The 22,517-nt window shown below is 35.9% G+C and overlaps 1 protein-coding gene across 1 annotated transcript; it reads right to left on the bottom strand.

Moving 5' to 3' along the window:
* Positions 1–376: 376 nt before the first annotated feature.
* Positions 377–11,122, bottom strand: LOC131650741 (phosphatidylinositol 3-kinase, root isoform). Its single transcript, XM_058920440.1, has 18 exons — positions 10,795–11,122; positions 10,502–10,598; positions 9,122–9,218; positions 8,774–8,926; positions 8,459–8,668; positions 8,023–8,201; positions 7,552–7,699; positions 5,328–5,423; positions 4,655–4,790; positions 4,457–4,578; positions 3,791–3,985; positions 3,446–3,616; positions 3,089–3,226; positions 2,112–2,266; positions 1,451–1,594; positions 1,201–1,348; positions 942–1,124; positions 377–797 (listed from the first exon to the last, which is right to left on the bottom strand). The coding sequence occupies exons 1-17, from the start codon at positions 10,904–10,906 to the stop codon at positions 987–989; spliced, it is 2,439 nt and encodes an 812-aa protein (XP_058776423.1). The 5' UTR covers positions 10,907–11,122; the 3' UTR covers positions 377–797; positions 942–986.
* Positions 11,123–22,517: the final 11,395 nt, after the last annotated feature.

Below are 22,517 nucleotides of genomic sequence, written 5' to 3'. Positions count from 1 at the left end.
ATACATCCTACATGTATTCTGGAGAAGGATAAGGTAAGCGGTAAGGTTGATCAAAAGGTATACAAAGGTATGATGGACTATCTCTTATACTTAGTTGCTTCTAGGCTTGAAATCTTATTTAACGTCTTACTTATGTGCTCGATTCCAATCAGATCTTAGAAAATCACATTTAACCGCTGTTAAGAAGATTTTTAGATATCTAAAAGATTCTACTAACCTTAGTTTGGGTTATACAAAATCCAATGAATACAAGTTAGTAGGCTATTGTGTTATCGAAAATCCCGTAATAATCTTATAACACATTATATATTCTTAAATTCCGTATTGTTCAATTCAAGTACATGATGTACAAAGCGTACACAATATACACTAAATAAGTAAATAAATAGAGTTGTATTCTTCAGTATTCACAATCCAAACAGATGCAACTTTAGCCATTTATCTTTTGCCAATTGAGCAAAAAGTATGGGACCATAACTAAAGTTATTTACAGAATGTATGTTGGTTAGTGATTAGGTAAGTGGGCTTCTATACAAACAGCAAAAGTTATACTGCTCCTTAACACAACAGTATCCAAAAGAATGGAAATGTAATAATTCATTCACACATTTGCAGACAACCTTAATGGGACCAGGATAATTATTTCAGAAATTAGAGCAGCAAATAGCTGACAGCACAGCTGCAGTCGTGTCTGACATCTCACTCTGCTTATGGAGTTCCAACTTCCAATTTCAGAGAGAAGATAAAGCTGCACATACTATACAGCTGCTTCAGAGGCCTCCGGACAGCATCAGATGCTGTAAAATGGAAACAAGAGACAAAATATGAGGAAGATGCCCGACGAAAACATCCATTTCAATTTTGTCAAGCATGCAGAGATTTTCAGTAGATAAGATCATTCAATTTGAAGTTAACAGCTACGAAGAATATAAAATGCTTACCTGGTTAATTACAATGGCATAAATGAAACCCAACAGATAATGATATTATCGCCAATATTGAGCCCAACGATGAATTGTCTCAACCATCTGAGGGAACAATGCACTCACACTCTCGTTGATAAGATCCTGGAAGAAATGTATACAGGCTTCATCATCCAAGTCCAACCGAAACTTTTCCTGAAGCTGTACAACAAGAAAGTCTTGGTATAAGGACAAAAAAAACATTGTAACCTATTTAATGAAATAAGACGGAGCTCACTTTAAGAATCCCTTTTTCAGGATCAGAAGCTATGTCAGGAATATTGGAACCCGCCATTAAGTAAAATAGATTTAAAATTAGGTTACTGGACTTCCGAAGAATGTTGTATGCTTCACAACAGTAGGACTTGAACCTCGTATAATATTGGCTGCAAGAGCACAAATAAATCAATCAGCATCTCATAATTTAAAGCCACAAATCACACAACCAATGAGTTGAATCTGAAATAATCATCTAATGGGAACTTTACCTTTCAGCTCCACCCATAGCCTCAACCATTTCCTTACAGAGCTTCATTGGTGGTGGAAATGGCTTAGGATCTCGCCCAAGAATAAAACCAAAATCAACATGGAAAAGACTTCCATCGTCTCTTAGGAGGAGGTTGTCTAAGTGCCTAACATCGGAAAAACAGTCACTTCAAATTGGGAGAAATTATAGATTTGGTGAACAATGTAACATGCCAATTTTATAAAGTATAGAATAACAAAAGCTGAAGAAAAAATTTGGATGCCAATTACGAGTTATCTACAATATAGAGGAGTGTATGTGCCATTTCAGCATACTCCAAGGCGGTGAATGCAGTTTTCTCTAAACGTGATAACTCAATTCGACAAACAAAATATCGCAACAGTTGAGATAGTTTTTTCTTCAAGTATTGAGTAAAGATTTTAACATTACCAAACTAAGTTCATGTATCTGTTTTTAATCAATTAAATTTTATTACTAACAGAAAGATAGAAAAAACACAGGCAAAGTAAGAGACATCTTCGTCAAAAGCTAAAAAAATGTAAAGCTGAAAAAAGGCAAATAAGTAACATATAAATACAGTCAGTAAGCATAATTCATTTTCTAAACATAAACATCATTATATAGACAGAAAATCATGTATAATCAATAAAATCAACAATCACCTGTCTCCAATACCAAGTATATATGTGATAACGGAGTAGCCAGCACAGCTTTTTATAAACGTTTCAAGACAGTTGGCTGTAATTCCAAAAGGTCCATGATCATCAGGATGACAATTCTGCAAATAGCTTATGATGCTGCGATGCTCGGATAAAATCTAGACATGAGAGAATTACATTAATAGTCAAGCAACAGGAAGATTGAATATCCTACAATTAACATGATCGTTTATGGATCATCGAAACAATTGTCCTATAAAGGGAGGAAAAGAGAGTTGAGAATACAACTAAAATATGCAATTAATAAAATTCAGCACCCAATATTATCAAAGGAACCCCAAAAAGAAACTATCAACTGACATGCATTTGAGTTCCTATTCAATATGGCTCTTTTCCTTTTCTTGAAAAGGAAATGTGAATCATTTTCTAAACACCATCTGAATAAAAAAAGTAAAAGATGAAAATAAATTTTTCATAAGAATACTAGCAACCAAACAGAACTTTCTCCAACAAAATTGTACCAATACATTAATCAACTCTCCATTTGAAAAACGGCGGTGTAGAAAATTCCATAGGTTTTAAACATTTTCTGCAAGTAATAAGTTAAATGCTTAAAGATCGTGAATAATTATTAATTCCATCTACTGATAATTTCAAATTATTCACAAATGCAAGCAGATACGAAATCAAGATAAAGTAAGAATCATAATTCATGACACGCAGACAGACACGCCGGCTTCTAAGCTGTTGAAAGTTATCAAAGTAAATAGGTTTACTACTGTATGTCAAATATTTGACATTCAAAATATACAACAATAACAACCAGGCCTTATTGTACCACGGGGATTCACAAGGAATTAATATCAAAATTAAAAGTAAAACACTAGTTAAATATCAATTTAGAAGAAAATCCCAGTTGCCGAAAGAGGAAGCGGTGACTGCATACTAATAAAGAAAAAGTGTTTAAAAAATTATCCTACCTGTGCCAAGGAACGGGATGGAATGAATTCCATCATGCCTTCATCTTGCCCAGTTGCTAGAACCTTGTATGGCGTTAAATGCAGGTCAAGATTTTCTAACTTAAGCAATCGATCCATTAGGGATACCATTTGGACAACCTACAAAAAAATCAAATATTTATGTAACTGAACTCGTGTTTCCTGAACATTTATCTCCAAATGCATGAAATAGTGCTTGTGGGTGTGTAGGAGCACATGGGAAGGTATGTGTTTTTGGTGTGCCACTGCACACATGTACAATGCGCGCGCACACACACACACAGATATCCATTTGCAAGCATACACACAGGATGTAAGAAGAAGATTTAGCAAGAATACCAACTGATCCTGGCGAAGATCATCTCCCTTCTTAAATATGATTTTCCAGGTTCCACCATTTGCTGTTTTAAAAGTAAGACGCAAAGGATGCAATGCACTTTTAAATATTGACGACTCAGAGGGCACAATCCCAGTGATGAGCACATCTGGTGTCAGAGGTGATCGTATTGGCTACAGATGAAACATAGCATCAATAAGTATATGTCATAGAAACTTTCTAAATATTCATGACATGTAAGTTGTTGGAAATTAGTTTCTTCCAGATGTATCATTTAAATTTATTTAATTTCGGAAAAGATAAGATACAACAATGAATGATTTCACAACATCGTCTTAGACCGATACCTCATCAAAATAGGTAAGTTCACTTAGAAGACCAGAAAGTAGCTGTCTAAGCTTTTCAATCTTCTTCTGTGTGTTACCTCTGACATTCCCAACATCTCTAGTGATTGAACATAATTGAGCAGTTAATTCTGTCTGTCGTACCAAACTCTGCCACCGTTTAAATCCATCTTCCTCTCCGTTCAAACCAGCTCCCATCTGAGATTTGCAGGAGGGTGTAGTTGTTAGATTCCAGAATTAAGTAACTATTCTAACTAGCCCTTTCACCATCTTTAATTTATCAATAAAGCTTAATATGTTGCAAGACTGATGTTAATTAGATTCCTTTATAAAAAAAATTGTAACATGAAGTACAATTAAGACTTTTCCATGGTAAACAAATGAAATCAAATAGAAGGTTACATACACAACTTTTATCTGGTTCATGAATGAATCTCTTATGCTAAAATATGAAAAGAGTTTCTACTGTGGGAATACAAATGAAGCAGAAATGGCTTAGCTATATTTCCAAACTTGCAACATTAAAGGAACACATAATATCCCGTCAAACATATTTTCCAAATACAGCTACGAGGCAAAATAGTTATCATGATAATAAGCATCAAGAAGCAAATTTTACTGAAGTAAATACTCAAATTCAAGTATTAAGAAATTTTTACGAGTTCAAACCTTCATCATATTCTCCTCCAGAATTTCATATGTGCAGTAAAATCGTTTTGCATATGCAGGGTCATAAAGTTCAACGGCCACATACCAGCGAAGAAAGCTTGCCAATTCAATATTCCTTAATGCTGTCAAAATTAAAAGTGTCTTTCAGACAAGAGCCAAATACAACCATAACTAGCACTTACTCCCTCATGCACATACCACGCTGGACAAGAAAATGAGAAAGGCAAGATTTGTCAGATCGCTCGAACCGAAGAGCCTGAACCAATTGAAGCAAGTAACATTGAAGCTCTTCATCATCAGCTCTTTCAAGAACACTCACTGCATAAGCACGGACCTGAAAACAGGTATACAAATTTCTGCTTCAGAAAAAAAGTTACAAGCAATACATCTATACTGAGACCTGAGGGTGCATTTTGCAGTTTGGCATCTTTGCCCCTATATTTTCTATGGCATATAGGGTCATGTCTATGACCCCTAGGGCGTTAAACTCATAGCTATATCATAGGAGCTACACTTTCTAACTTACTGACAAATAGGGTTGATTTGTTGTAACTAGAGTGGAAATATTTTATTCAATCCTCGCCCCAGTCCCTCGTAACTTTCCTCTCTTCTATCTGATGATTCTTTTAGTATTTATTTTTTTAAAATATTTGTGGGAAAATTGAAAAGAAACCTTCTTCTCTATATGTGTGTTGAATTTAATGTATTTCACATATGATTAACATGCAGAGAATATTACAATAATAATTGATGTGTGAAAGTTGTTGATATCTTTTGCACTATATTGCACTGCTACTGAATATAAATAAAAGACTTAAACTAAGACACACGGTACAATTTCCTAAAATATTTCTTTACTCTACATAATTACCTCTTCACTTTCAAAAACCGGCGACAAAAGTTCAAGTGCATCACAAACATCAATCATTTCCCACTTGCCCATCAATTCTAGGGCTTGTTTTGCTTCCTGCATTAAACCAGCATTATAAATATTGGAATTTCTACAGTTGTTATTTAATGATAAGAAGTCAAGAATATGGAGAAAAACAGAGAGGGATAACAAGATAATTATTCAAGAAACAACAAAATCAATCAACAACAATAGGAAAAGTATTTTCCCACTAAAGGGGTTCAGCCCGGTGGATAAAATGAAACACTGTTATGCCAAAAGCCAAATCTTTTGAGAGGCCATTTAAACCTAAACCTTTTTCAATGAGTTCACAGATTAAATCTTCGTTGGTTTATGTTGTTGTATCATACCCATCTTATGATAACTAGGACTCAATTACATTTCAGCTGGTAGAAACAAAAAAAAAAAAAAAATTCCTTTTTTTAATGGAGAAAAAAGCATTTTGTTAGGAACCAAGAAATTGCATTTCAAAGGAGAACACTTTTATTAAGAACTATGAAAGAATAAGAGAAAAATCCTTCCTCTAAGAATTTCCCCTTCACAATAGTGTTACTACTCTATTCGCCAACTTCAGTGAATGATTTTGTCCCCCAGGATCCCACTGTTGGGAGCATGATGAACACATCTTATGTGATTCTTCCAATGTTCTGCAATCACTTGTTGGTTCCAGCTTTGATCTAGTCTTCCGGTCCCTGCATGCATGCCCAATCGGTTTTGCTCTCCCTCAAGCATTCCCAATGAAATTCAAATCTCCATAGTTATTGTGTGTGTACCACCATCTGGTGGTTTCAGTGGTGGTCTGGTGGAAGCATCAATAGCATGCACAAAACTCCCCTCCGATTCTCTGCTGCAGACCCATCTTCTCCACTGTTCCGATTCATGTCTGGTGGTTCTTTCATACTACGGTTTGTTTTCTTGCTTGTTTTCCTCCCCCGATTTCTTCTTTTCCAATGCCATTCTTCCCTTCTTCATGCATCACACCTTGGCCATCAAGAAAAGGGTTTTCGCTACCTTTTCTTTTGGCTGCCACTGCACCAATGTTCTTAATTGTTTTAGATGAATGTGTTGATTCACCATAGTACCTTTCTTCTTCACTGTCAATGGTAACCCTTTTAGACTTGTGGTTGGGTCGAACACAACTTTACAAAACCAGGTGAGGATTTCACCCACTTTGTAACGCCAGCTTCCCTCAAAGATCTGGCAGGTCAGACAAATTGTTTGGAACCAAGAAATTGAATTCCGAAGAGAGAACACTTTTATTAAGAAATAGAAAATAATAGGAGAGAAATCTCTCCTCCAAGGGTTTCCTCTTCCCAATAAAGTTAATACTCTACTCACACACCTTTCAAATATTTAATATGATCAACTCTACATTGTATTCTCTTATTTATATAAATAGCCTTATAACAACCCCAATTAACTAACTAAAAATTAACTTCTATAACAACTCTTAACTACTATAGCCATTATTTTATATCCTAACACATGTGATTATATAAAATCCCAAAAACGACGCCAGACAATGCCCTAAGTTCATGTTTATCAGAAAATGGTTAGATGCTCTTCCCGATATATTTTCCACAACATCTCCTGCAGAACAGAACCTTAAACCCTAGATGAGTAGAAACTGCTTAGGAAATAAATTTTATTATTGATGAAGGATTTGTAATAGGAACTGGTACTTTATTGTAAGAAAACAGAGGAAACTTCTCTGATTACAGTTACAATTTACAATGTTGCAGAGCTTTGAGGGTCTGCTCCCCTTAATGCCAAAAGGATCCAAGATTATGACAATTGATAAGACCATTTTCAATCCTCTTCTTATTTACAGGCAACATGCCTAATTTCTCATAACTAACTCCCTGATTAACCCACTTACATGCTAATGTTTACCTATCGGATGCACTAGAATTTCTAATTCATTTATAAACATTGGCACATTGGCCAGTGCATAATTTATTTCACTAAATTATAGAATTATTTCCCAATGATGAGCAAGAGCAGGATGGAGGAAGCAATATTTCAGGTTTTCGTAAATTATCACCAGAATACCTTGTTAAACTTAAAGTAACATGCCTATAACACCCCCAAAATCATATATCATAAATATTTTTTTAAAAAAACCATACCCAAAGCCATCTATCATACTATCCATTACTAATTTCCAACATAACAATGGGCTGACCTGTACATCACTCCATTCAACACAACGAAGGAATTTTGTTAGAGCCCTCTTTTCAGACATCAAAGAAAAGCGGAATTTCCACAAGAGCTGCCTATCATCTCCACTCAAAGTCCTAGTTGGTGGATACTTTAGTATTCTCTGAATGGACCTTGACATGAAAGAGAAGACAAAACAGTTAATGATCACATATATGCTAAACCTTGATTTTAAAATACCGGTTTTATCTAAAATCATTTAGTTTAGATGATATAACTAATGGGAACCAGAATTGTGACAATCTATGAAGCATGATCACAACAACTGTCCAATTTTATAGATGGAAATGAAATTTCATTTGAATGCTAACTGTGTTTACTTCATAATTAACAATCTAACCATTTGAAGCACTAAAGGTAAATCCTCCATACCATTAATCTGACCATAGATATAATAATAAGTAAACCATATTCGGACATGGATGTTTAAGCTTACTTTCTCTCGTTTGAGCTTGGCTTCAGATCTCTGTCTATGACCCCACGGGTCAAACTCCTGGCCAGCTTTAACTGTTTGTGCTCAGAGGGATTAATCTTTCCCACTTCAGGGTCCCAGACAATAACAATATCATTGGTTGAAGCTATAGGGGATGGCAACAAAAAATTTGCACCAGATTCCTATATTTTTTAACAGAAAAGAGTTAGTGCATGTGTAGGATCTATATCAGCATTACATAGAGATCCCATATACTGGTGAAATTGAGGCAGAAGTATATCACATTATCAATATACTGGTGTGAGAATGACAATAGGAGAACAGACTCAAGGTATGCAACATGCAGCACACCATAATCTTTTCCATTATATGAACAGGCCACACACAGTTTATTAAGTTATATATCTGAAGAATAGCAACTAGTTATTAAGTTATATACCTGAAAAACAACTCGATGCTCAAAACTACAAAAGTCCACAACCAAGTACAAATGAGAACTTCCATTTTTCAAGCTTTCACGTTCCTTGATTTTTTCCATAGTTTTGAATGTGAGGCGATCTAGCCAGTCCACTCGATGAATTTGGCCTCGTTCATACTTATTTACAAGCTTTTCCAATCGCTCCAGCTCCCCACGTTCATGCCTAGGGACCTAATGAGGACATATCAGAGTACAATATGTTTATTTGAAAAGGATTCATAAAAAGATAACAAAATGCAATACCTATGAATATATTCACTTAAAATGCACATTAACCTTTCCAGGTGTAGATGTAGGGAATGTTCCATCTGCTTCTTTTCCTGCCCAAAGCCTAAGCTTTTGCTTCCCAGTTTTGAGCTGCTTTTTGTTGTTAAAGAGAATAATTGTGGCTCCTCCAATCAATTCTTCACCATGAGAAAGATCCCAAACCTGTTCAAACAAGATTATAGAAATCACACTTCAAAAGTTGTATAGTAAGTTTACAGATAAATGAAATTAACACATGAATTATGAAGTAAAAACAAAAAACAAAAATTATAGTCTTGCTTTAATTCAATGATGGACAAAAAAATGTCTAATTGAAACTTCAAGAAAAGATCTATATAAGCTGCCATTGCAACTTACAGAGAAAGTGAGTTGTGACTGAGCAGTCAAATCTCGATATTTAGCTGTCAATGTGATGAGCTCATTCCAACAATATGATGGTCCTGTGGACTCCAACCTTCACCAGATGATTTAAAAATATTAAAATCCATAGATACAGTAAATTGTCAGAATAATATTGTCACACTGCTGTTCAATTAATGAATATAAGCTATCTATAAGGAGAAAACAATATGACACTCACAAAATGAAACCAGTTATGATAAGGTGGTTTCGTAATCTGAGGGGAGCAACATAGGGATTGGAGAGATAGGACGACATGATTCAAATTCCTCCACTAACATTACTAACAAATACTCTCTCAGTCACAAATTATAAGTCACTTTGCAAAAGAAATTGTCTCAAATTATAAGTCGTTTTACAATATCAATGAAAGCATCAATGTTTCTTTTCCTATCACACCCTTTACTATTTATTACTCTCTTTTTCCAATTCTAATAATTTCTTTCTCATTCATTAATGAAGAATAATTTTGTAAAGTACTCATAATTTCTTTTCTCTTGCAAAATTAATTACTTTTCTTAATTTGTGTGAAATTGCCAAAGTGACTAATAATTTGGGACAGGGAGTAATTAATAATATTTACGTAAAAAAAAAAAAGAAAACCCATCACATAATTTTTTCTTTAAATCTTTACTTCACATGGAAATCAAAATAAAGAAAAATAGATAAAATTCGATAGTAAATACATAAGCAAATAAAATATAATTCTGTTATAATGATTCCTTTAATATACCAGTTGAAATATAATTCAGTTATAATGATTCCTTTAATAATTCAGTTATAATTATATTTTAGTAGGCTTAACTCAAGATGTAAGCACTTGTGTGAGTGTTTGCAAGAATTTATTATAACAAAATAATTTTTGATATACAATCCATAAGTTACTTTAGCTTATTTTGAGAAGGTCTTAATATATAGCTTATAGAAACATTGTATATTGAGCTTGCCCCTTCCCCTCTATTGTTACAATCAAAACAAATATAGAGAATGTAAATGGCTTTTTAACATATACACACCCTAACGCAAAAAGCTTACTGAATTTAAGGACACATGACATAAACTCTCGTACACTTAATTCAACTGATACCCAAATCATCCCTATAACTTTAATAATTCTACATCGTCTTACAACTTCTCTGAAATATAAACCATTGTAGCACCGATACCTCTGAAAAAAGTGTGATCATGTTAGTGTCTAAACCGACACTGACACTGGTGATTACTTTAATTTATTAATTTTTTAAATTATTACCAGTGCCGACCTGTGTCGCTGTCGTGTTTCCGTGTCTGTGTTTCATAGATATAAACTGCACAAATTTTCTATAACAATATGATTACCTTGTTCTGGTAGGAAGTCCGAATGGTGCTCCATCAATATGCAAAGCACACTCCACATATAACTCTGCAGTTCCATCATCAGCGGAACCGTTATTTTCTACAACCAAGATTAAAAAAATTATAAGTGCACGATAATCGAGTTTAACTGATGAACATTTTGGAATTTTTCACCAGAGTAAGACAAATTGATTCATCAATTAACACATTCAGTCAATTAAATCATAAAAAACATTGAATTAAAATCCCAGAATTAGAAATATCGGTGAATTTAAACAGCATGAAAAAAGAAGAACCTGAATTAGGGGATTTGGCAGAGGGTAAATTGCCTTCGAGGCGTTCGATGCGGAAGGTGACGGGAAGATTGATATCGCATGATAGGAAGAAACGAAACTCGTTGCCGGTCATGTGAACTTTATGGATTGTGTATTTTGACGGGAAATCGGGTTCTCCACGATCGTTGAACAGTTACGGTGACGAAAACTGTTGCCAACGGAATTGGAGTTCACGCTATTCAGTTTTACACGAGCTGAAGTAAAATCACAGTTTTTCCTTTTGTCAATGCAACTGAACTAGGGGAGTTTGCGTCCTAGGTTTGATCAAATTCAATAAGCAAATTCTATCATAGTGGGTTGGGTTGAGTTTAATAAGCACTAAATATATATTTTTTTATTTATAAATAAAAAAATAATTTTATTCACAAATCACAAAATTATAATATTTAATATTTTAAAAAATCACAATTCAACTCAACTTCAAAAATACATACTTGTACACACAAAAAGAGACAGGAAAAAAACACCAAAGCTCCTGACAAGACGATTCTCGGCGGGGATCCGACAAGAAGAAAGAAGACAAAGGTCGAGATCCTAAGGAGTACAAAGGCCCGGCAGGAAACGGGTAAAGTCCGCTTCCCAAAATCCATGTTTGCACGGCCAAACGCGAACAAATCAAAGTTCTGCCGTTTCCACAAAGGTCACGGGCATAACACCGAAGACTGCATCCTGTAGCGGTAAAAAATACTCGAGGTGTTCACACACTCGAAATACAACAGAGTCGCCACCAAATTTTAGTTATTCCAAGAAGGAAAGGGAAAATATCGATAAAACCCACAAATAAAAAAGAAATGGATAAGATGGTCGTCGCAACCAAATTTGGGTTCGGGAGTCGGTTAAGCAAGGGGAAGTTATTAGCACCCCTCACCTTCATCGTACTCGATGGGACCCATTTAGTTAGTTTTGTGTTTGAGTGTTAGCATGATGTTTGCGTTCTTTAGCTTATTGATCGAGAAAAGATAAAAGGAAAGGTTTTTTAGGATTTTTATTATTGTGAAGAAAAAGAAAAGATTTTTTTATTATTATGCTCGCCAAGACGTTTGTGTCTTGTGCCTACGTATTCCCTCATGCAATGGGAAAGTCAGAGCAATCGTAGTTCGGGGGAAGAACCACGGAGGTTTGTTGGTTGATTTTAGCGAGAGGTACTCGATCACTTTCAAATGGAAACAATACTACGCGCACATGGATATGAGATCACTACAAGAATGGATAACTAAATCAAGAGTAAGACAAGATTTTGGCCATCATCGCATTCGAGTGGAAGATATTCGATCTTCACATGTGGAAGTATGTTCGCATATGAAATTGACTAAGTGTCTCATTTATGAAAAGAGGTTTTAAGATGAAAGGGGCCATAAGGCAAAAAGGGTTAAATGAAATTGAGATTGTTTTTTAAAGGGATGTTTAGTGAACATTTTGAGCGTAGGTGTGCACCTAGCGCGTTGTTCACCCAAGATATTCAAAAGGATGTGAGCCCAATTGTCACTTGTTATCCACGTTGATAAAAAAGGATGTTCGCGGACGTTTAGTAAAGTGTTTGAGCATAGGTGTGCACCTAGCGCGTTCTTTACCCAAGATATTCAAAAGGAAGTGAGTCCAATTGTCACTTGTTGTCCTAATCGACGAAAATGATATTTGCGGACGTTTAGTAAAGGATTGAGCATAGGTGTGCACCTAGCGCGTCTTTACCCAAGGTATTCAAAAGGAAGCGAGTTCAATTGTCACTTGTTGTCCTAATCGACGTAAATGATATTTACGAACGTTTAGTAAAGGATTGAGCATAGGTGTGCACCTAGCGCGTCTTTACCCAAGGTATTCAAAAGGATGCGAGTCCAATTGTCACTTGTTGTCCTTGTTTAATTAATTTGTTTTGATTCAAAGGATCAAGATATTCAAGAGGTGTGCACCTCTTGTCACTTGATCTCTTGATTTGATTAAGAAAGATTTTTAAAGGAAACGAACTTTGAATATGTACATTTTGATTCAAAGGACCAAAGATATTCAAGAGGTGTGCACCTCTTGTCACTTAGTCTCTTCGATTTAATTAAGAAGGATTCTTTAGAGAAAGAACGTTTAAAAGGTTGGATTCAAAGGACCAAAGATACTCAAGAGGTGTGCACCTCTTGTCACTCGATTTCTTTGATTTGATTAAGAAGGATAAAAAACTGTTATTTAAAGTGTTTTAATCCGAAAAAATCAAGGTATTCAAGAGGTGTTCACCAATTGTCACTCGATCTTTCGGTGTGATTAAGAAAAAGGTTTTCGAAAAGAAGAAGCTCGACGTTAGATCGAGAAATTATTCAATGAAAATGTTTTTGAGGTTTTGAAGACTGAACGATTATAAGCATATGATAAGATGATACAAGAGAAACTTAAACATACAAGAGAAAAAAATCCTATTCTAAACAAACTTTAATTTATTCTTGAATTAAAAGGGAAGATCATCATTTTTTTATTGATTAACTAACTAAACAAACATAACAAAACTAAACTAAAATTAAGTTAAGAAAATTGGCTAAAGAGTGTAAGCCCAGTTAAATGAAACAAAGGCCCTGGGGGTGTTTACAAAAAAAATGATGGTGATGATTAAGAATTTGGGCGGTATTGACTTATCCAAAGCCCATAATCAAATCAGATTTCAACAAACCCTAAGGAGACCAAGGGAATTCGGCCATCCTCTCTTTCATGTGTTCATAACTCTCTCACTCGCCATGGATGCAGATCCTAGAGCTCTGTTCTCTCTCAATTAATCTATCACCGCTCATCTCTCTGTTTCAGTGAACGAGCAACAGCAACAAAACATAATCTCTCCGCCTCTCTCGATCACTCTCTCTCGAACCGCGATGGCTTCGTCTTTCTCTCTCTCTCTCTCTCTCGATTAATCTCTCACCGCTCATCTCTCTGCTCTCTCGTGATAAACATGAACAAGCCAACGCAATCAATCAAAGCAAAAAATCAAAAGATAGCAAGAAGATGTACACAGTGGAAATCAAAAGCAAAACACAAACAAAGATTGCAAGAAGAAATGAAGAAACAAAACTAACGAACAACGGATGATTTGCAGGTATGCAGTTTGCTCTTCTATCGATTTCATCTCTCTACTTTGTCCACTTCCTTCTTCTCCTCCTGAAATTTACATGAAATTGGTTGTTGTTGACGTTAAGGGAAACTATGCATTGTTGTTGTGTTGTTGCTCTGCGTTGTTCTTTGTTATTGTGAATCGGTTTGTTGAGGATTTTCGTGGCTTATTATTGGTTCTGGTGATATGATGTGAGCGCTGAGTGTAAATGATGAAGTGAGGTTTGGTGTATTTTCTGTATCTTGAAGGAGTGAAAAACACTTAGAAAGGGGGGAATCGAATAAGTGTTTGATCAAAAAATGGTAGATAAAAAATATTGAACACAATTATTTTTATCCTGGTTCGTTGTTAACTAAACTACTCCAGTCCACCCCTGACAAGGTGATTTACCTCAACTGAGGATTTAATCCACTAATCAAACTGATTACAATGGTTCCCCGCTTAGAACTCTCTCTAAGTCTTATAGAGTATACAGATCACAACTTGATCACTCTAGGAATTCCTTTTACAATCAATGTAAAATAAATATTACAAGAGTTTAACTTTGCTTCTAAGAAAGTTGTAATCACCAAGTGATATTTCTCTTAAGTTCTAGTTCGTAACACTCACTAAAATATTACAAAGTTGTGAGGTTCAAGATGAAGTTCTTCTTTGCTTTAGTTTGATTTCAGTTTGACAGCGTTTTGGTTCTTTTGCGCAAGAGAGTTGTTGCTTTTTTGAATCAGAACTTCTATATATAGGCGTGGAGGAAATGTGACCGTTGAGAGCATTTAATGCTTTGCGTGAATAGTACACTGCTGCATTTAATGTTTCACTCTTTTGTCAACTACCTCGAGTCATGTTTCAGCTGCTTTTACTGACTTTGCCTTTTGTAGCTTCTAACGTTCCTTTTGTCAGTCAGAGATTTGACGTTATAGCCTTTTCATCTTATACTTGCTTCTGGACTCAGATTGTGTAGCTTAACGTTTGAATATCAGAGTCTTCAGCTTTGGTGCAAATGCAACTTCTGTCTTCAAACTTTGAAGTGCTTTGAGTGTGATACCATCAGAGCTTTGCTTCGGACTGCCATCTTCTGATGCTTTCCAGATCATGTTCTGAATTCTCCAGGACCATCTTCTGATGTCTTCCAGACCATGTTCTGATGAAGCCATCCAGAACTTCTGGGTCAGTGCTTCTGAACGCTGATTTTGTGCATACTCTTTAGATTTTTCCTGAAATGGAAAACGTGAATAATTAGATTACCACATTGTCTTATACAAAATTCATACATAATGTTATCATCAAAACTAAGAATATTGATAAGAACATTTCTTGTTCTAACAATATCCCCCTTTTTGATGATGACAAAAACAAACAGAATTGATATGCATTTGTATCCAGAATATCAGATGAAAAAGACAATACACAGATATAGCATGAAAGCATATAAATCAGAGTGTGTGAATATGTCTCCCCCTGAGATTAACAATCTCCCCCTGAAATTAATACTAGAAGAATTTATAAATAAAAGGCTTCCCTGAGTATTTTCCATTTCAGATGAGACTTTCACGTTGAACTTTAAACTTCAGAGATTTACTTCAGAGCTTCCATTGGACAGCTTCAGAGCTTTGAATTTCTCTTTGAGTTCACTTGGCTTTATCATAGCATCAAGAAGGCTTGCTTGTATCAAAGCTTTGTGGCTTCTTGTATCAGAGCATAGCTTCTTTCTGATCTTGAAACTTCTTGTATTAGAGCAATCAGAGCAAGGTTTGTATCAGAGCTTGAAATGTATCAGAACATTAAGCTTGATTGCTTCAACTCTTTGAGAGATTTTCTTCAGATATGCTTCTCCCCAATATTTATTTCTCCTTATATTCGCTTCTCCCTATATTGAGCTTGTTCAGAATATCACATTCCTGCAAAATTATCATAGATAGAAAACTTGCAATATAATTGTTAGGAATGTTGAGACTTAAGCCCAGGAACTGATATTTTAAATAAATTCAATTAGCACGCTTCTCCCCCTTTTTGTCATAACATCAAAAAGTATAAAAGATTCAGATGAAAGACACACAGAGTGAAGAAAGAAATATATTTCATTGAATTAATCAGAAGGGAGTACAAAGAAGATGCAAACAAAATAGATGCAAAAAGAACAAAGAAAAACAACTAAGACACAGACTACGACTGGCTAAACTTAGAGGCTAAGGCTGCTAGAAGGTTCTTAATCTCAGCAGTGTCTTCAGCTTGCTTATTGGAGGAATCTTCCTGTCTCTGCATCCAAGTTCTGAATTCCTCATTTGTGTCATCTTGCTTGTCCATACGACTAGCCAAGAAAGCTTGATTCTGTTGGAGTTCTTTCAAAGTCTCAAACAGCACAGAAGTAGAAGGACCAGCAGAAGAAGCAACAGGATTTGCTTCAACAGCAGGAACAACAGAAGCTGGAATCATCTAATTAACAGCAACAGGTTCCTCTTCAGCAGGAATGGCTTCAGCATGTTGCACTTCAGCATTTTCTTCTTCTTCTTCAGCAGGATACTCAATGACAGGATACACCGTGTCAGGATTCTCTTCCAGAGGGTTCTCCCGGAACCAGTTGAACAAAAACTGAAAATCTCCAGTCAGAACTTTATACGGAGAAGGAGTCCAGACAACCAGAGCCAAGGAATTATCCACTTCCATCTCATCAACGAAAGGCTTCTCTTCCAGAGGCCTCGAGTCAATAATAGGATGATAGTACCAGCCACTGCCATACTCCAGAGCCAGTCCAGCAGGACCAGGAGCATCAACAAGACAATCCTTATGGAGATCCAGAAACTCTGTCTGCACTTCATCAGAGAAAGCTTTCCAAAGCTTTCCAGCAGCTACATGATCCAACTTGGATTCATGAGCAGCCTTCAGAACGTCTAACCCTGTCCATACCTTATATTTTAACAATTCAAAACGAATACCAATAGAAGGTTTAGGAGGGTTGAGGACGGTTATTGGATCTACTGGGTTGAGAATGAAATAAGGTTTAGGGTTTCTATCAAACAAGGAAGTGTTTGAAGAGAATAGAGGGGGCGAAGATTCTGCTTCATTGTCAGAGTCTATGACTGCAACAAGAGGGTCAGAGAATGTGGATGGTGAAGAAGGGTCATTAATTGGTGAGATTGGTTTAGGAATGGAGAAGGTTGTATGAGGTTGATTAATGGATAAAATATTTTCAGATGGAATTGGTGGGAAGATAACATTTAGTGGTTTGGGGTTCAGATTTGGCTCAGAATGAAGGGGGCGTTTTCTTTTTGTGGAGGTGGAAGAAGATGGAATTTCAGAAGATTGTGGTTTTTGTAGAGGGAGAAGATCAGAAGAAGAGTGTAAACTAGAGGTGTCTACATTATCAATCTCTTCTATGAGCTTCTGAAACTGTTCAGAAGTTCTGGCAACTTTGAGAGATTCTGTTAATATTTGTTCAGAACTATTAATAGGTACAGAGTCAGAGATAACAATAACTGAAGGTTTCTTCTGCTTCTTAGCTTTCTTTTCAGCAGGGGCTTCGCCAGTAACCTTTCTCTTCTTCTTCTGTTTCTTCTTCTTATCCTTTTTTATTAGATCATCTAAAGATGGAAAATTTCTTCCACGAATCCAAGCAAGATCAACTTCTGACTGGTCTCTTACACAGGACTCCAAATAGAGTTGAATAGATTTTGATAGTTCTTCCTTGAAAATCCGAGGGAAATCAGCAACTAGAGTTCTTCTGGTCAGAATATCAGGAATCACCTTTGGAGTGGAGATCACCTATCCAATCAACTGCATTCTCCTCGGAGTATAGGTAGTCAGAGTACTCCCATTAACAATAGTCAGATCTTGAATTGAGCCAGCTGCTCTCAGAGTATCAATCAGACCATTCTCAGTCAGAATGTCTGATATCAGACTTCCCATAGGAATGGTATTCTTCTTAATCTTGGGATATTTCAGACGTTCTGCCTCTCTTGATTCGTTTACATGAGTCCACAGATGATGGAACAGAACCTGAGGCAAGTTAATTCTCATACCCTTTCCAATGCAATACAGAAGGAACTGTCGATCTTGACTGATATAGGTTGCAGAAACAGTTGATTTTCTGTGGTTGAGAGATCCCAGAATGATTTTCTCCCAAACTCTGTAAGAAGGCTTCAGATCTGTAGAGTAAGGTGAACCTTTTCCAGAAGTAAATATCTCTGGATAAACTGTTTCCCAATCAGTTCTTCCAGGGAGAGAACCAGTTATTCCACCCAAACCTTGGAGGTTAAATAACTTCCTTATCAGATTCTTAGTAATTACAACCTCTTGCCCTAACACGAAGGAGATAATGGCGTTTGAGGTTAGGGTAGCATGAGTCCAAAATTCCTTAACCAAAAGAGGATAAACCGGTCCAATGAGACGATCAAAGTAATTTGCCCATCCTTGAACCAACATGTCCGTCTTGATGTTGAAGTTGTGTGCTTGCAGATTTTCAAAATCAACCATAAGTTCACAGAGAACTTCCAAGTTTGCATAAGGAATCAAACAGGTCTTCAATAGAGTGAAGACAGTTTGTTAATGCTGTTGTTGTTGATGTTGTTGTTGTTGAGAAGATGAAACCTTTTGTTGAGTGTTTGATGAAGAAGCCATTGAAGAACACTTGAGATTTCTAGGTTGCTTCGATTTAGGGTTTTTGAAAAGAGAGAAGAGAAGACAGAAATGCATAAACAATAATGATGAATGCGTGAAAAGGGATAAAATGAATATGAGATGTGTTTATATAGACGCGAATTTGAAATAAAATGCAATGAAATTCTGAATGCAAGCGGTTACAGAACATGAATCAATAACATTTAATGTTGAGAGACGTTAGAAGAGAAAGCGTGAGATTTGAAAAGATTTGCACAGTTACCTAGGGCGGTATCTCATCAACTGCACGCATGCCTGTCCCTTCAGAATGAACACATGGTCATCATCTGGAATAGATGGTGACAGCTGTTTTGCTTTAACAGAAGTTCTGTATCATACTTAGATATATGAAACGTTAGAAATAACATAATCAGAGTATCTAAATGATCATACAAAGACAAAACATCTGATAAGAAAATAAAGAAACATTTTCAGTCTAAACCATATATCAGATCTTCTCAACCTCTTCATTCTGGGCATAAGTCCATACTGATGTTCTTCAGAATGAACTTAAACCTATCTTCAGCAAGGGGTTTTATAAAGATATCAGCCCACTGATGTTCTGTATCAACAAAGTTTAAAGAAAGAACGCCCTTCTGAACATAGTCCCTAATAAAGTGATGTTTAATCTCTATATGTTTAGCCTTAGAATGTAAGATAGGATTCTTAGATAAACAAATAGCAGAAGTATTATCACAGAATATAGGAATGTTACTCTCATATATCTGATAGTCTTCTAGATGACTTTTCATCCATAGCATCTGTGTACTACATCCAGCAGCAGCTACATATTCTGCTTCTGTAGTAGAGAGTGCAATGGTTTCTTGCTTCTTGCTATACCAGGAGACCGGGTTACTTCCTAGAAACTGACAGCTTCCAGAAGTACTTTTCCTTTCAACTCTATCTCCAGCGTAATCAGCATCACAATATCCTACTAAATTGTATTCTTCAGATCTTCTGTGGACTAAACCAACATTAGTAGTACCTTTTAGATACCTAAGAATTCTCTTAACAACGGTTAAGTGAAATTCTCTAGGATCTGATTGGAATCTAGCACACAAGCATACACTGAATAAAATATCAGGTCTAGAAGCAGTTAGATAGAGAAAAAATCCTATCATACCTCTGTAGATCTTCTAATCTACCTTCTTGCTTACCTCATCCTTACCTAATACACACGTTGGATGCATTGGAGTCTTTGCTTCTTTGCTTTCAGATAGATTGAACTTCTTCAGAAGCTCTTTGACATACTTAGTCTGATGAACATAAGTTCCTTCAGAATTTTGATTGATCTGAATGCCTAGAAAGTACTTAAGTTCTCTCATCATGCTCATCTCAAACTCTGCCTGCATAGACTTAGCAAACTTCTTTCCAAGTGTAGCATTAGATGTTCCAAATATAATATCATTAACATAAATTTGACAAATTAAAATATCCTTTTTAAAGGTTTTACAGAAGAGAGTTGTGTCTACCTTTCCTCTTGTGAAACCATTATCCAGAAGGAAAGAACTTAATCTTTCATACCAAGCTCTGGGAGATTGCTTCAAACCGTATAATGATTTCTTTAATTTAAAAACATATTCTGGAGACTTAGAGTCTTCAAAACCAGGAGGTTGGTGGATATAAACTTCTTCATCTATATAACCATTTAAAAAGGCACTCTTAACATCCATCTGATACAGAGTGATGTTATTCTGAGTGGCAAAAGAAATTAATAAACGAATAGATTCTAACCTGGCCACTGGTGCAAAGGTTTCTGTATAGTCAATACCTTCTTGCTGACTATAGCCCTGAGCAACCAGTCTGGCTTTGTTTCTGATGACTTCACCTTTCTCACTCAGCTTGTTTCTGAAGACCCATTTTGTTCCAATGATATTGAATCCTTTAGGTCTTGGAACCAGATCCCAAACATCATTCCTTGTAAATTGATTTAACTCTTCTTGCATGGCAATTATCCAGTCACCACCTTCCAGAGCTTGATCAACAGAAGTTGGCTCAATCAAAGATACTAAACCAAATTGACATTCTGCATTGTTCTTCAGGAATGCTCTTGTTCTGATGGGATCATCTTTCTTTCCAATAATAACATCTTCTGGATGAGCAGAGTTGAGTCTAGAAAATCTTCTTAGTGTTGGCTCTTCAAATATTCTGAGATTCTCTAAAGATGCTGCAACTTGATCTTTTGATACATCCTTACTCTTGGGTTCTTCATGATCTGAGTTAGAGATATCTATATCTGCAAAATTCTCAAACTGCTTTAGCTTTTCAAGACCAAACTTATCATCAAATCTGATATTGATTGATTCCTCAACTACCAGAGTTTTAGTATTGTATACTCTGTAGCCCTTAGAGCGTTTAGAATATCCAAGAAGGAAACACTTCTGAGCAATGCATATGGTTCCTAAGCCTATGATTTTGCCCTTCTGATTCCCTCCAAACTTTACTTCTCCAGCAGATTTAAGTTCCAGATCTTGGAACATAGACCTTCTTCCCATCATGTGACGTGAGCACCCAGAGTCCAGGTACCATGACATGTTTGTCTTTTTAGCCTTGAAGGAGATCTGTAACAGGAATTATCTTATCCTTAGGTACCCACATTCTTTTGGGTCCTTTGGGGTTAGTCCTTCTCAAGTTCTGATTGAATTGAGATTTAGCATAAGATTTACCATAATGTGTAATAGCATGTTTCTTTGTGTGTGTTATATGGAAACTCTTAGAGTGTGATGTGTGTTTGATATCATGAGAATGGCAATACTTGAACTGTTCATACCAAGGTTTGTATTTGATAATCATCTCATCAACAGGTTCAAGTTTATATGGGGTTTAACCCTCAAAGCCTATGCATATTCTCTTGTTTCCACTTACACCATAAATCATAGAGGCTAGCTGACTTCTGCCTATACCTCTAGATAGGAACTTTCTGAAGCTCAGGTCATATTCTTTCAGAATATTGTTAGTGCTTGGAATAGACTTTTCTGAACTTGAAGATGTTTCAACATCTTTAGTCAATTTTAAAACTTTTTCTTTCAGTTCAGAATTTTCTATTTCAAGTCTCTTATTTTCAGATGCAAAGAGCTTTTTGAGCGTTTTGTATTTGATACTAAGTTGACTCTTGACTTCCAGAAGTTCTGTAAGACTAGAAACTTACTCATCTCTAGTAAGTTCAGAGAATACCTCTTCAGAGTCTGAGTCTGATGTAGATTCTGACTCTCCATCTATGGTTGCCATGAATGCTAGGTTGGCTTGCTCATCTTCAAAGTCTGACTCTTTATCAGAAGAATATGAGTCATCCCAGGTAGCCATTACACCTTTCTTCTTTTCTAATATTTTCTTGGGCTTTTCCCTCTGAAGCTTTGGACATTCATTTTTGTAGTGTCCAGGTTCCTTGCATTCATAGCAGACAACTTTCTTCTTGCCAAATCTTCTGTGATCAGAAGATTCTTCCTTTTCAGGTCTTTTGAAACTTTTGAATCTTCTTTGCTTGCTCTTCCAAAGTTGATTCACCCTTCTGGATAGAAGAGACGATTCATCTTCTTCTGACTCTGACTGGTCAGATCCTTCTTCTTGTGTCTGAAAAACGTTAGTGCATTTTTTATTATTTGATTTCAAAGCAATAGACTTACCTTTCTTCTGAGGTTCATTTGCATCCACACTACAAGAAAAAATGTGATTTCTTCTGAGGTTCATTTGCATCCACACTACAAGAAAAAATGTGATTTACGACAGTTCCCACAAACTGTCCTTATTCCTATACTAATACGGTTATCGTGACAGTTAGAGCCAACTATTATGTGAAATGAAATAATATTTTTAGACGCGTGCCGGACTTGAACTCAATTCATGTGACTGTCAAGAAACTAGCCTTGCCACTAGGCTAATTAGAAGTTTTAATAATGGATTGAAAAGTACTATATTATATATACATGTATTACCGTCGAAAATGTTTCTCAATACT

This window comes from Vicia villosa, linkage group LG2, assembly GCF_029867415.1.
Source record: "Vicia villosa cultivar HV-30 ecotype Madison, WI linkage group LG2, Vvil1.0, whole genome shotgun sequence".
NCBI lineage: Eukaryota > Viridiplantae > Streptophyta > Magnoliopsida > Fabales > Fabaceae > Vicia > Vicia villosa.
Note: the sequence above shows the minus strand (reverse complement) of the source record. Positions and strands in the feature narration are given on the sequence as shown.